The following is a 14,877-nucleotide window of genomic DNA, read 5'->3' as shown; positions in this document are numbered from 1 at the left end:
ACCATAAAACCAGCTGTTCCACTGAGTCATTTTCCCAATGTGCAACTTAAAACAACACAAAACAGAGAAAAAGCCTCTCCCAGCTGTAACTTGTGTTGATATGATTATGGCATAGGATAATGCTAGGAATGTGGGGGAAAACAACAGAAAACTCATCTCCACGTTCCTTTTATACCAGTTTGGTCACATAAAAAAGAGCCTTTGGAGTTAAAAAACATAAAAATGTCAGGTTTTAAGAGATTTGGTACCTAAACTAAATGGTGAACTGCAAGACATATTGATAGTAAATAATCATTTGCTAAGATATGATGAGAAGGAAGGGAATTAAAGTAATGAAACAAGATACTTCAGTTGAATACCTAAAAAAATTTCATGCCATGTATGTGCTTGTGTGCATATGTTCATGGTTGTGTAACTATAATAAAGTCTCTGGAAGAGAAGATAGTGTATCTGTTAAAGGAGATGGAGGAAACTGCACTACATAAAACGAAAATGAGGAAAAACCAAAATGTACTGCAGGCACTACTCTTGCATCAGTAGAAAGCTGAGTGAAAAAGTGAACAGCTCTTCATATTTAGAATGACCCTTCATCCCACCTAGCTTTTGGAGGGAAAATATAAACTAAGTTATATCAAGATGAGCCTTACACAGAATTCCAAACAAGGTTAAATTATTTTCTTGGAGGGAGCCTGGAAGAAGGATTAGAAAATTTAATATGTTTCTATTATATGACTGTTGCAGGGACCAGAATTTAATTTTTGTAGATCTGCAATCCAGAGATGTTTGCTTCCCATATTGTATGCCTTGGAGATGCAGAGCTCGGAAGAGCACAAAGATGTGACATGCATGTGTTTTTCTTGTTTGCAGATATCTCGATAAGCTTGCTATCCTTAGTTGTCACAGCCTGTGGTCTTGCTCTGTTTGGTGTCTCTTTGTTCGTGTCCTGGAAGCTTTGTTGGATCCCTTGGCGAGAGCGTGGTCTGCCGTTTGGGAACAAAGACAACAAACAAGAATCACTGAACTACACAGATACAGAGACCAATGACCGTGACTACAGTGAGGATTATCTGGGTGAGCCTACAGCCTATCCGGAGTCCTCCATGAAGATCAGCCACACCTCCCCTGATATTCCATTAGATGCTCAGGCAGGAACGAAGGAGAACTGCGTACACAATGTGCGAATGCATCGTCAGATCACTGAACCAACGTCTTCTGCTCGGTCAGTAACTCCAATTTCTCTCTGATATTAATGAATAGAGATACAGTCAAAAGAGCACAGCTTGGTTATCCAGTACATCGATCTATTAAAAATGCATAATTCACATGCCACGTTCTTTTTAAAAAAAATTACACAAAGGTTATTCTTTGAGATGCACAAATGTCTTAGGTTGAAAAGGCAGGATCACAACACTATTCCACTCTTCTCTCAACTCCTGTCTCATTTGTGCCTCTCCGTCAGAAGCCGGACAAGACAAAGCACTGTGTGTCCCTTAAAGCACCAGAACAGCCTAGATTTAGCTTGTAAAGCATATTCATTTGCACACAGAACCGATGCTGAACACTCAGTAATATCTCCTCAAATATTTTTAAAACAGCCAAAGAAGAAAAGTAGGACAAGCTAAAAAACACTTGGCAGGAGCTAAAAATCATATATTTTAGCCACAGTCATGACTGTGGGGAGAGAAGTGACTGAACGAGAGTCAGTCAAGTCTTCAGGGGAACTGGAGAACCAGTACAGGAGGGAAGAGGAAAGAGAGAGGGTGGGAGTGTGTGCAGGCATAGGCGATATTATAAAAGGATTATGTTTTACACAGTAAGAAAAAGGATCAGCTTGTGAAAAGCCAGTACATTTCTGAGTCAAAGCAGGTGCACTTCAGCTGGGGAAGGTACAGCACTAGCCCCATTGCTCTTTGTTGGGCTCCTTTCTGGCCATCGGGGAGAGCAAGTTTAGGCAAGGCTCTGGCCTGCAGGAACACCTGAACAAGATGACAGGAGCTAGCAGCCAGTTCAGTAACTGCCAGTTGTCCAAAACATGTCTTAGAGAGAATTTGAGGATTCCCCAGCACAGTGTTAACGTTATGCAGTAAAAGCTGCAGGTGCCCTTCCTCCTTAGATTAGCATGAGGATGGCTTGTGCTTATATTGTAGGAATCTATGGGGAAGTCAAAGTCATAATTAAGAATACTGAAGCTTGCACCCTACCACACACAACCTTGAATTCCAACTAAGGACCAGCAGCCCAGAAGTACAGTACAGGGCTGGTGCTGCTCTGTTTTCAAACTGCTGGGAATTAAGCAGGTCATGAGATTCATTAAGAACAGAAGATTCATATCTGACATCTAACACCAAGAGCTCTCATGTGTGTCTTCGATACTGTAAAAGTATTGAGTTAGAGACAGGCTTTCTCTGCTACACCAGGGGAGCAATTCTGGTACTTAATCAAATGACAAATGCCCAGTATCACCACAGCAGAGTCATCTCACAAGAAGCAGCAGCAATCCCAACCTGTAAAAGAACTTGCCTCAGCATTCTGAGTGCATGGACAGTGTCTTCACTCCTGTGAATCTCTGCAGGTCTTTCTTCTCTCTGTCCGCAAGGGCATGACTAGTCCAGGTCCCACCTCTACACTGTACCATTTGCTGATACAGGATTTGCTCTTTACTCCTCTCTTTCATTGCCCCTTACTTTTGCCCAGATCTTCTCCAAAAGACTCTTTCACTGAGCAGGAGGGGCTCGTCTTCCTTGTACTGCATCCTTCTTTTGCTCACCTTTGTCTCTGCTGCTTTCTGGCATACCTGGGTGGCCAGCTGTCGCTTCCCTGTGTGGCCCAGAGCCCAGGCACCCGCCCCTGCTATTATACAATCCTTGTTAAGCTGTCTCTCCAGTGCCCTCCTTTTTATTTCTCCCCAGGATATTCTGTACCTCCCACTGCTATGAGGAGCTTAAGGGTTGAGCAATATAAATCTCTTTTTTTGTGACATGGTAATATTTTATCATGGAAATGACTAATGTATAGCTAGAAAATTATGTATTTATTATCCAACAAGAGAAAAAAAATAGGATAGTATATAAGAGGCTGTTGCTGTTTTAAGCATGCATAAACACATATATACAAGGAATGAATGAACAATGATAGCAGAGGAACTATTGCTGATTACATTCAACATGAATAGCTTTGGATTAATCCTGTGCTAGCATTTTCCACATGTCCTTTCTATGTTCAACCACCGCTCATGGTACTCCAATACACTGACTGACTGATGCATATGAATAACACAAAAAAGTGGAATCCGACTCATATAAGATTAAGATTTTACTTAATCCAACTTTCACATCCCACCACCCTGACAGAGTTTGCAAATTTTATTTCTGTTATCATCTCATGAAGTGGAAATTTCAATCACAGTAACTGACTGACTCCAGGTAATAAATTTCACTGGAGCGAAGCTAAAAGCGACTTTCTCTTCCAGGAGTAATGAAACTAAAGGAGATTTTCAGCTGAAGTACCACAAAGCTTATTACATCAAGTATGAGAGAAAAAAGAAAACAATTGTTGCGGTGGTCAATAAACCATTTCAGCCCAGAACATCTCACTTGTAAATGAAGTAGTCAGAGAGATCAACAAGTAGTTAAAACGCAGAGATGTCTGGAAGTATCCTCCTTAGTCCAGCTTTGTCTTAGAACCAGAAATCAGCAAGTTCAGCTGGTGGAATAGGACAGATCCTGCTGCCATTCACATGATGTAGCTCATTTCATAGGCTTTAATCCAAAGGAATCACTTGAAAATAGTAACTAATCATATCATGTGTTACTTTCTCCAGCCAGGTTTGGAGAGTTCCTACCACTAGCTTGAAATGTAGGAACAGAAAAATATGTGATATTAGCAGTCTAATACTGATGATGAGCTCTTGGTTGTTGGGTATCATGCGTTATCACTTTGTGTGAGTAAAAATCTGACCCCATCGTACATTACAAAAACATGTTGAATGAGAACAGGATCTTTTGTGTGCACACTGATTTGTGTCATCTTCAATACAATCTATTTAAATTCTTTCATTTTCACTTAAGGCATAACTCAATCCGAAGACAGCTCAACCTCTCCAACCCTGACTTCAACATCCAGCAGGTTCAGAAACAGGAGCAACTGACGGGGATTGGCCGCATTAAGCCAGAGCTTTATAAGCAAAGATCAGTGGACACAGACGATGGCCGAAGAAGTAATAGCAAGGCATGTGGAAAACTGAACTTTATTCTGAAATATGATTGTGATTTAGAGCAGCTGATAGTGAAGATACACAAGGCCATCAACCTGCCAGCAAAGGACTTCTCTGGAACTTCAGATCCATACGTGAAGATATATCTGCTTCCTGATAGGAAAACAAAACACCAGACTAAAGTGCACAGAAAGACCCTAAATCCAGTATTTGATGAAGTTTTTTTATTTACTGTCCCATACAATGATCTGAACACAAGGAAACTTCATTTCTCTGTGTATGACTTTGACAGATTCTCCAGGCATGACTTGATTGGCCAAGTGATAGTGGATAATTTTTTAGATTTGGCAGATTTTCCCAGGGAATGTAATATTTGGAAGGATATTGAATATGTCACCAATGTAAGTACTATCATTTTTCTTTTTGAGATTTTTTTGTTTCTTTAATCTGATTATAACTGAAATTATCTGGTAAATTTATGAAGGAAAATACTCTGTTCTCTCTCTTTCTCAAGCTTTGACCTTAATCCACAGAAACTGGCAGTGCGTTTTCAGTCCTAATTTCTCATTCCTTGGATATATTAAAGAATGTCTTATGTAGGAGATAGTGGGTTTAGTCATTGCCCTGCTGATAGGGTGGAATAGCTGGAGAATGTTTTTCTCTTAATCTTACTGAATCTAAAATTTAGTTAAGAAAACACTACTATTCTTATTTTGCCTGTCTTTCCATGTTTTGCATGATTTGCCACATAAATTACAGCATACCAATCAGCCAGAACTGCACAGTCCAGATTTCTTATGTAGTGATCTTCAGTCCTTTAAAAGACTTTACTGTCATACAGTGAGATAAAACTACATCTATAATCCAGGCAAACAGAGTTCCAATAATACTGTTCCATGAAAACAATGAAACACACTGAATTGGTTTAACTCTTTGTTTGGCATCACTGTGTTACATAGGGAGATGGGAAACTTATAAAATAAGTGTATGTTTCTGTTTTTCCAGTCTCTGGTATCAGATTTGATGGAGGAATCCAACCAGTGATTAGGTACAAAGCCACAAAAATCACTTTTGGAAAAGAAAGCTTTCTTCTGAAAGCATGATCCAGCCTTCTTGTAGTGCTATTAGAAATTAATCATGTGCATCCTATGGAGAACAGACCTTTAATGAGAATGGTACATTACAGAAATCCACAAAGGTGAAGCTACTAGTGCCAAGAGTCAGTAAATATTTCATTTGCTGCATCAAACTGTACTCAAATGGAGCACACATTTTAGAGTCAAATAAACCAAACATTAGCACTAAGATCAAAGTGTAAGTTTGTTAGTGCTCGGTTCAAGAAAGCATTTAAGCATAAGCTTAGCTGAGTATAAGAAGCCATTGGAAAGTTAAAGATGTTCTGAGACAAATACTTTCCTGAATCCAGACCAAATGGATTAAATCCAAATTTTTGTTTGGAATTTCTTTTTGAAAACTGATATTGTTCTTGTCTTAAGGTGATTTCTCGGTGTTGTTAGTCAGTGTTACGTATCCGTGTGTGGAACGTGCTGTGTACCCACTGCACAAACCTCTTCCACACACGGACGAACTGCAATAGCAGCATTAGCAGCTTCCTCACCCGAGGCACAGGCAGGGGCTTGGACACTCGGTGTCAGAGAAGGATGAACCTGCCTTTCCTGTGAAAAGTGACTGCTCTCTAGCCACAAGAGAAAGAGAAGAATCTGCCAGAGCAGATCACAGTCATTCCAAGCGACAGCCTGCCTTCATACAGCATTAAGTGTCCCAAGCTCAACTTTTCAGTTTTACAATCCACTGGAAGTTGAATGGACATGCACGTGGAAGTTGCTTCGATGTGTACCAGTACTCTTTCTATGCTTTAACTTAGGCAAAAGATGGGTTCTGTTTTTTTCTTTCTAATCACTTTCCCTTCCAAATTTCAAAAGGGATGCAGCACATAGTTTGTCTTCAGATTTTCTGTAATCTCTGAAATGAAATTCAGGACTGAAGCATGAGTCAGTTATTAATTCCTACTAATATTAATTCTTGTGTGAAGTGTAACCCTGTTTATCAAAACAGAACACGTGACCTGCCATCTAGACTTGTCACCGGGTTTTCAGCTAACAGAGACCTTTTTAAAGCAAATGACGCATAGTACATAGGAGACACAATCCAATTCTGGCTAACGCGAATTCTGAGATAAGAGTATCAGATAAATGAAAGTGTGGAGTACTCAGCTTACTAATTAACATCGCCAAAATTTTAAAGGTTAGAACTTAGTCCATAAAGTTATGAGAAACCCTCCAAGCATCATTTAAGAAACCAAGTTCCCGTACATTTTCTTGTCTGTGTAGCTTAGATATCTCGCAGACTGACAGCAGAAACTGAGAAGCTGCTGAAGTGAACGCTCCTGTGGCTGCACTGCAAACCAGGCCAGCAGGCACAATTAGTCCATCTCTGAAAAAAAGTTTTGAGCACCATTGGGCAATTTATGGTTGCAAACAGAAACTGTATCAACTGTAGCAGGTTTTCAATCATTTTATCTTTGAATGTCTTGTTGTTTCAAATAATGATAATTCCAAAACACTCAAATGCTGAGCTAATTTATTGAAGGAAATTCACTCAGTGTCGATCAACAGAGAGTACAGCACCAGAGGGATAAACCAAGGTAATGTACTATAGCAGAAAAAGAGAAGGTCTACACAACTACAAATGCCAAGTTTCTCATACTTCTGAAGAGTAAATTCATTTTAATTCCTTGTGCATTTTATTACAATGCATAACCAGCAGTCCCAAAGGCCTTTAATGCTCCATTTTCTTATGTTCTAATCCAATTTGACACAGTAATATAAAAGAATGTATCAAATCCTTCTCTGCCCAGCAAAATGCCCTACTTCAAGTGAGAACTGCAGATTATGCCTGAAACGTCAGCTTTACTGCAAACAATGCCATTAAATTGAACTATTATGCCATGTGCTTTCTTCTGTTTTCTAATAACACTGGCAGATTTTTTTTTTATCCAAAACCAAGAGTTTTGATTCTTTGGACTATAACATCTGCTGCCATCCCAGAATTTGAAATTATTTCATAACACAGATGCCTGTCAGCATAAAAATTTTCTACATGCTCAAAAGCAATCCGCCTCCAGACACAAATCTCCAATATCAAAATGATTGTTCTTCTAATCCCATGCCCTCTGAGCATAAAATCTCTCCTGTAACGCTGACACTTTTTCCAACCAGAAAAAAGCAGCAGTGGACTATTTAATGGAAGAAATAATTAAGTGGATCAACTTTAGATGAACACGAAATGAACTAGATAAGCGTATATCTAGCAGGCAGATTACTGTGGTTTCTGGCTCATCAAGAAAAAAACATGCTCTTTATTTTCAGGCTGGGTTTCAGTAGTGGGTATGTTTTGTTTAGTAGCCTCTAAAACATAGTCAGGGTTTGGGGTGGGGTTTTTTTGTTTGTTTTTGTAATGTTCATAAACCGATGCCATGTTTTGAAGAGAAAATAGTTGTTAATATTTCCTTGGTTGCCATCTGCAAACTCAAATGCCATCACGCAAGAATACATGGCTCTATCACAAAATAAAATAAACAACTATGAAGGACAAGAAGCCGTCAGCCCATTTCAGGTAAAGAAGACACTTCTCTTTCAGAAGATGCCAAGTATCCACTTGCATAACTAGCTGTGCACCCAGAAGGGAAAACCTTTTCTCAGGGATTGCATGTTAAACAGCACCAGGCAACTGGGCACAGAGAAGGATTTCTGTGAACTGGAAATGCAGCTCTGGTTCATCCTGCCCGTTCGGATTCTCAAAACACTCAGCCTTTGTCGCTTGCTAAGCAGGTGATCTTTCTAGATGAGAGGAATATTTAAAAGTGGCCTCCAGTTACATCAGGGAGATAACTGGAGTAAGAAAGAACAACGTAAATTTCCGTTCGTAGCTGGGCCAGCATTTTCCAAAATGACTACTCATTTCAGGAGGCAAATTTGTGACTTTGGTCTTATAGTACATATAGCTTTTGACACTGATGCTATCTATTTGGTTGTCAAATATAGTTACACTTGAGAACTAGGCATGGTACGATGAATTTTTCTGAATGTCCAAACTTATATATACACTTAAAAAAAAAAATCTTATTCATAACACCCCATTGGCGCCTTTCTCTCATCTCATCCTGAGGCTAAACATCCCAGACTAACCTGTTTTGGTGAATCTTTCTGTAACATTCTGTTCTCAAGGGACAGTTGCGATAAGATTTGCAGTGGTTGTGCACCTAATATTCTATAAGTTGTAGCTACCATATTGACTGCTACCATTTATCCCTATCTTCGGCTTCCTTCGAGGCTCTTTGCTGTATCCACCTCCTGTGAAGGTGCGAAGTAAATTGAAACTCTGATAAAGGTGAAAGCAGTTGGTCGGATCCAAACCATAGTACTAGAAAGGATTCAAAAGGTTCCTCTGTTTTTAATGTGCCTATTTTGAAGTCCTTCTGCTTTTGTTTCTAGGTAAGCATTGAAGAGTGTAGCATCCAGCCCCCAACATTAAAAACCAATATATCAGGGTACAAAAGTAGAGTGAAAATATAGAAAAAAAATATTTCTGAAAGAAAAAAAGGATTAAAGTAAGAAAACCCTGGGTAATACATATAGAATTTGAGAAGTAACGTCACAGATTTTAGAGAATGTGTATGGTTCACTGAAAATCCAAAATATACTTATGGGCAGTTCGAAGCAGTAAAGAAACACAAGCTGTATATCAAGTTGTTCACTTAGCCATTCAGAAAGAGCCAGCATGTGCTGGAAGTTGCAAAGACAAGAATTTGATTGCATCTGTTATTAAGAATCTTCAAGCTCTTTTAGGGCATATGTAGTGGTCAAGAATACAACAGTGTGTCAAATAATGCTGCGTTCCTTTTGCACAGCAGTAAACAAAACTATATTTAAAAAAAAAAAAAAGTTGCATGTTAGTATACATACTGGTGTTTTGACAAAGAGAGAATTTAAAAGTAGGATGGTTATAAGTATTTGAAATTCTGCATTCTAGAAATGCTAATTGTTCACTGATGTTGTTCTCAGGTTTGCCCAAAAACTAAAGATTTGAGAGTTTGTTTTTCTAGGCATTTATGTTGTATAACTGAGATGCAACTGGAATCATTACATCACCAGAAGGAAGTTTCAGGTTCCCTGTTTCAGAGATGTTAATGCCAACCAGAGTGTGTCTGGAAGAGAGACAAAAAGAGACTAAAGGGAAGCATAATAAAAGTGTAAAATTTTGAAATCTGACCAAATATACTGGACTTTTGCAGTTCAAAACTACTCCATCCTCAAACTGAAAAAAAATGTCCTCAAAGGTTGCATTGCTCAGGACCATTCCTACTAAGAGGCTGTGAGCAATTTAATGTGTGCCAAATGCACACGCACAAGTGCAGGGCTTAAATCCTCAAAACTTGAGGAAAATTAACTTCCTTCTTTGAAAGAAGTAGGTGAACACTGACCCCAATTCATGGACAGTGGAACAGACTTGGACAAAAAGGATGTGACTTGCTCAAGACACGACACAACTTAACAGCAGGAATGAGACTGGGTCCAAAATCTGCAGATTCCTGGCACCAGCCTTAATCCACTCTGTGTTGCAACACTTATCTTCTTCGACAGCGTACAGATACTGTAGCTGGCAGTCAGTCAACTAAGTCCACCTACTCCCATTTTGAAAAATGTTTAGCTTGTCAAGATGTTTTAGCCAGTATTTCTAAAATTCCTGTTCTGGCAAGCTGCTTGGTTTAGAAAAGCAAGGGCATTGAGCAAGATCTCAGAAAAGCATTTAAAATGTTTATAATGGTCAACAAAAATTTTTGAGTCAAAAGTTTGAGAAGGAAAAGAAACAACCCAGATCTCTGGCTCTATGTATGAATTCAAATCCAAACAATGGATGTTAAGTGCCATATCTACTCTTTAGGAATGTAGCAGTAAATGGGAAACACTAGTTGATTTTTTTAGTAATATAGAAAACATATAGAGTATTAACCTCATGTACCCTTTCTTTAAAAGGAGTAAGCTTTGGCATCAGGGAGGCAATCAGTTGTTGATATGGACATGTACCCATTTAATTGACTTGTAAATACAAGTCTCTCTAGAAAAGACAGATTTGCAGACCCATCTCTCTTGCCCATGTTAAGGCATGCCAAAAGGTTCAACAACAATTATTTCATGGCTAGACAAATGGAGGCAGTAAATGCAAGAGGTAAAATTCACCTCACTTAAATTTTAGATATATTTAAAAAAAAAAAAAGGCCCAAAAAACCCAACAAACAACAAACACAGAAGTACTCAGAAAAATACAGAAATTTGAATTGCCTTCAAGAGGCAGATCAGTGGATGTTCATCTTCTCCTAGGTCACAAAGGTCACTCTTTGTTTCATTATTTTTCTCTGACTATTTTTACTCGATCAAATGTACAGAAAAAATAAAAGTCTGTGAGTAATGAATCATTTCATAGCAACAAGATGCTGAAAAGTCATAGGTCTTTAATCCTTCTTATTTCTAAGGATCATCACAGTAAGGATGAAAAAGAAATGAATTAGCCTTCAGCATCAGCACAACAGTCATCATACAATGGAGAATGGCTGCAGCCGGTGTTTTTCCTACAGTTTTTACATTTTTTGATAACCACATTTTTAAATGGATTCATTTTCAAAACTGGGCTTTTCCTTTTGTCGTTTTGTGTTTTCTCTTTTTAATCTAATAATTTTGCTAATTACTTTGTAGGAGAAGATTTGTCAGAAATGACATCTGTTTAAATGATTAGGAAACAGCACTCAGCATGGCTAAACAAAGGACGGATACAGTTATATACAATTATATAGGGGAGAGGTAAAATATTGACGTGTTTTCAGAAAACATAAAGACAGCAGATGTCTAATTCTGTTTGAAGGATCTGAGTAATTGTGAGAACAATATTCAGTAAAACGGGGGAAGGGTCTGAGATAAAAAAATATCAAATACCTTGAAAAGAAATGGTTTGAGATGCAGCTAAACTGGTCCCGAGTCAGTGGTACAAGCACTCTGAGCTTGGCCCTAAAAATAATGGTGACTGTGTAGCTCCACAAGCATATTCAGAAACAGGATGAATCTTGTAATATCACTGAAGCCTCAGCTAACGTTTATTGGGGTTTTGAGACTAGCTTAAGAAAATGATAATTCAGGCAATTGTGTATATGTGTATGTACCACGTGAAGTTTACAGAACCTGGGAGTACGGCCACCAGTTTCCAAGTGAACTTTTTCAGTCTGGATATTTCTCTTAAAAAAACATACATAGATACCAACAAACAAACAAAAGAAATCAAACTTAAAATTAAAGCATGGGGAAAAACAAAGAAACAAACAAACAAACAAAACACGTAGCAGAAATGGGACCATTTCAGTTAAAGAATTTAAAAGAAAAAAAATTTTTAAGTCAGTATTTTCAGAAGACTACAATATCAGAGTAAGATGTTTTGATTTCTCATTTGGAATGCCCTTCTTTTGCAATATTTTCAAATAATTTGAAAGTTGAAATAGGAACAAAACATCCTTTTTTAAAAATCAAAGCAAAATGTTTCAAGTCAAGTGAGGGATATTCTGCTTCAAAATGGAAATAACTCAAAATTCCTTATGAAAGTAAAAACCTGGTTTCCACACTGGTTCTTCCCCTGCTCATCAATGCTGCATATTCTTGAGCTCTCTCTTTTGTCTTTGTATCATACATGTTCCCCTGGTGGGGGAACAGCCCCAGAACAGCAATAGTGTATGAAGAATATTTTCCTTCACACATTAGCTGCATGTTAAAAAATCCTAAATTCCTGTTTTTCTAGATGAGTGCAAGAGTCTGTAACTATCCCTGTTCTACGCATCCCCCTTCTCCTTTCTTCTCACAATCCTCTGGCAATTATTTTTTCCAGAAATCTCTGTCTAAACACGGCTTTCAGAGATATCCTTCAGTGAAACAGCTCACAGTAACAACATGCTGCACATAAAGCAAAGCCAAAATGTGATCCCGGTCAGCCAAGCCTGTCCTTCAATTATACATCCCAAAATTGTTAGTGGGAGCTGCAAACACAAAAAAAAATTGCTCTAGTATTTTACGCTTTATAGGCAGCAATTCTTCAAGATGAGCAAAGAGCACTCGTACAGCGTTAAGGCTAAAATAGCTGTATTACAGTGATCTGGGCTGTAACCATTCTGCACACAATTCGAGATTAGACTGTGCCATAGCCTTTTTTCTACAGGGTTATATAACTTTCAATTTCAACATGTATTTATCCAGCCAGGGAAAGAAATTGCTTCAAACACGCATTTAATTGTTGAATAGTTTGGGGAATGGTTAGTTTGTCTTTTTTTTGTCCATCAGAGGTCACAGAAAGCATTTCAGTAGCTTATGGATTCCTCAAAATTTCTGAAAAATCCTACTCTTTAAATTAAGTTTCAATATTTGGAGCCAAACTTGAAAGCATTCTTCCCTCTGAACATACTGTGCTTATGTGAAAAAGCCTCAAGCCATTTTTAGTCTTTAATCCCCACAAGATATCACAGCCGCCAGGCATCTTTCTCCACCAACCAGGGTATTTCAGAGTTTTACAGTTCTCCTCTGTGTCTGTTTACCCAGTTCTCATGTTATTTTCCCATGGTATTATATTTAAGCAGTAAGTGGACTTTTTTGTTATTGTGTACTATTTACTTAGGGATTAACTGTAACTGTGCTCCGAACTCTTCCCAGGGCACACTGGATTTTTGTGCAGGGGTAGCCCAGCTGCTTGGGAAGCAGCTCCTGCAGATCGTACCTGACAGGCTGGCATCCTAACACAACCCCAAATATCTGCTTCATCTTTTCTAGTTCACTTGTGTCCCAGGCAAATAGGTAGAAAAGTGCCGCTCTTCCTCTCACCAGAAGATTTGTCTGTCCCCTTTCAAACTCTTGTTAGAGGATGTGGCCTGGCTCACACTTTAACCTTCTGGAATTCCAGGATCTTTCCAGAATCCTGTTACAGAGGATAAAACATCATCTGTACAGAAGGAAGGAATTACTGGACCATAACTGTAGTGCTTTGGAGGCATGTTTTTTTATGCTTACAGGCTATATTATAGAGCTTGCCGAAATTAAGGCTATACCGTTTGCTAAATAATCACACAAGGGGTCTGTTCAGACTTCTCCGCTGTCTTTGTTGTGAGAACATTAGAAGTTGCAGTTGAGGTTTGAGCTGCCTGGTGGAGAAGGACGTATTGGGGAAACAATATGTCCTATATATATATGCATAGTTTTTCTAGCTTATCTCCTAAAAATCTAGGAGACTTTTAGCAGCTGATCATGTAGTTTGAAAGAAATAAAAGATGAAACAACTGAACTGACATAAATGAGAGCAGAAACTTTAAAAGGCACACAATACATTTTTCTAAGATTTGGTTATATGGTCGACAAGTATAATACCAGATATTGTAGAGGCCCTAATTGTCCCTGGGAGGGCTCAGAGATGTACATGACAGCTTTTCTCTCTTCAGTCCCCTGCCCTTCTGAAGCTCTGTAGAGAACCTTGCTCATATTATTGCAGAAGGATACATAGCTACACTCTTCCATTCTTTCACTTCATAAAAAATAGATTACCTGGCAGCCAAACTATCCGAGAGAAGAGGAACAGAGAGGCATCTTTTTTCATAGCAATTGAGCTATTTTTCTGAGAGTGGAGCTAAAGAGGCAATGGCAAAACTGAGGGACCTATAACCTGACTACAAGCTTTTTTATTAAGATTTATTAGTCCCAAGTTTACTACCTTTTTACAGCAGAGATCTTCATTGTAACTCACTATTTTATTTAATTTCTCCTCATGCGCATATACATTTCTCTAAACATTTGGAAAGAAATATGTGTATCAGGAACAATGTATAAAGGAGAGTGCGCCCTGAAAAAATCAAACAGGCCACTGCAACATCACTTTGTGCTTGCCTGGGTAGGATTAAATGACAAACACATGCAAACCTCCAAATTCAGTACCAGTCCTCACAAAACTGAAGGGCAATTTGCAATGCACGCTCAAATTCTAGAATTACAGATGTAACTTCTGTAGTTAGTCCCACTTTAGTCACTGGAAGTATTCACACAGGTCAATGAGGCGTACAGTCATTTGCAGTGTCTGAGCCTCCCCATGGCTCCCTAGCGGAGAATTAGAATGAGTATTTCACACCATTTACTTTGGTGAGACAACAGGCTCAAATGACAAGACGGCATTAGCAACGTCTGTGGTATCATGACATTTGAGATTGGTATAACAACATGTTTCTGGCACTTCTTTGCTTGATTAAACACCTTGCTCTATTTACTCAAGAAAGCTAGTCACAAGCTACAGCCTACCTTAGTGAGTGCTTAATCATTCGCTACTCCTTTCATCAGACCAACTCAAAATTAAAGCTACATACACCATCTGGAAGAAAATTTCCAACTAGTGATGGCATCTTGGTAGTGATAGGCAGGGAAGCAGAAAACAACTGACAGCTGGAGGCTTTCACAGTTGATGACATGAACTATTGGGATAAAATTCCCCACTCAGATTCTTGGTCCAAGTCTGGCATCTAAAAAATAGCAGTTTAGCACAACAGCAGAAAATATAACCTTGCTGGTCAGGCAACC

The 14,877-nt window shown here is 38.7% G+C and overlaps 1 protein-coding gene across 1 annotated transcript in view; it reads left to right on the top strand.

The window, feature by feature from the left end:
* The window catches only part of SYT9 (synaptotagmin 9), a 66,831-nt gene that overhangs the window by 33,096 nt on the left and 18,858 nt on the right, over positions 1-14,877 (top strand). The window contains exons 2-3 of the mRNA XM_065636752.1: positions 868-1,219; positions 4,068-4,614. Of these exons, the coding sequence (XP_065492824.1) occupies positions 868-1,219; positions 4,068-4,614 (899 nt within the window). The remainder of the gene's footprint in view (positions 1-867; positions 1,220-4,067; positions 4,615-14,877) is intronic.

Source organism: Caloenas nicobarica, chromosome 5, assembly GCF_036013445.1.
Source record: "Caloenas nicobarica isolate bCalNic1 chromosome 5, bCalNic1.hap1, whole genome shotgun sequence".
In the NCBI taxonomy this organism is placed as follows: Eukaryota; Metazoa; Chordata; class Aves; order Columbiformes; family Columbidae; genus Caloenas; species Caloenas nicobarica.
Note: the sequence above shows the minus strand (reverse complement) of the source record. Positions and strands in the feature narration are given on the sequence as shown.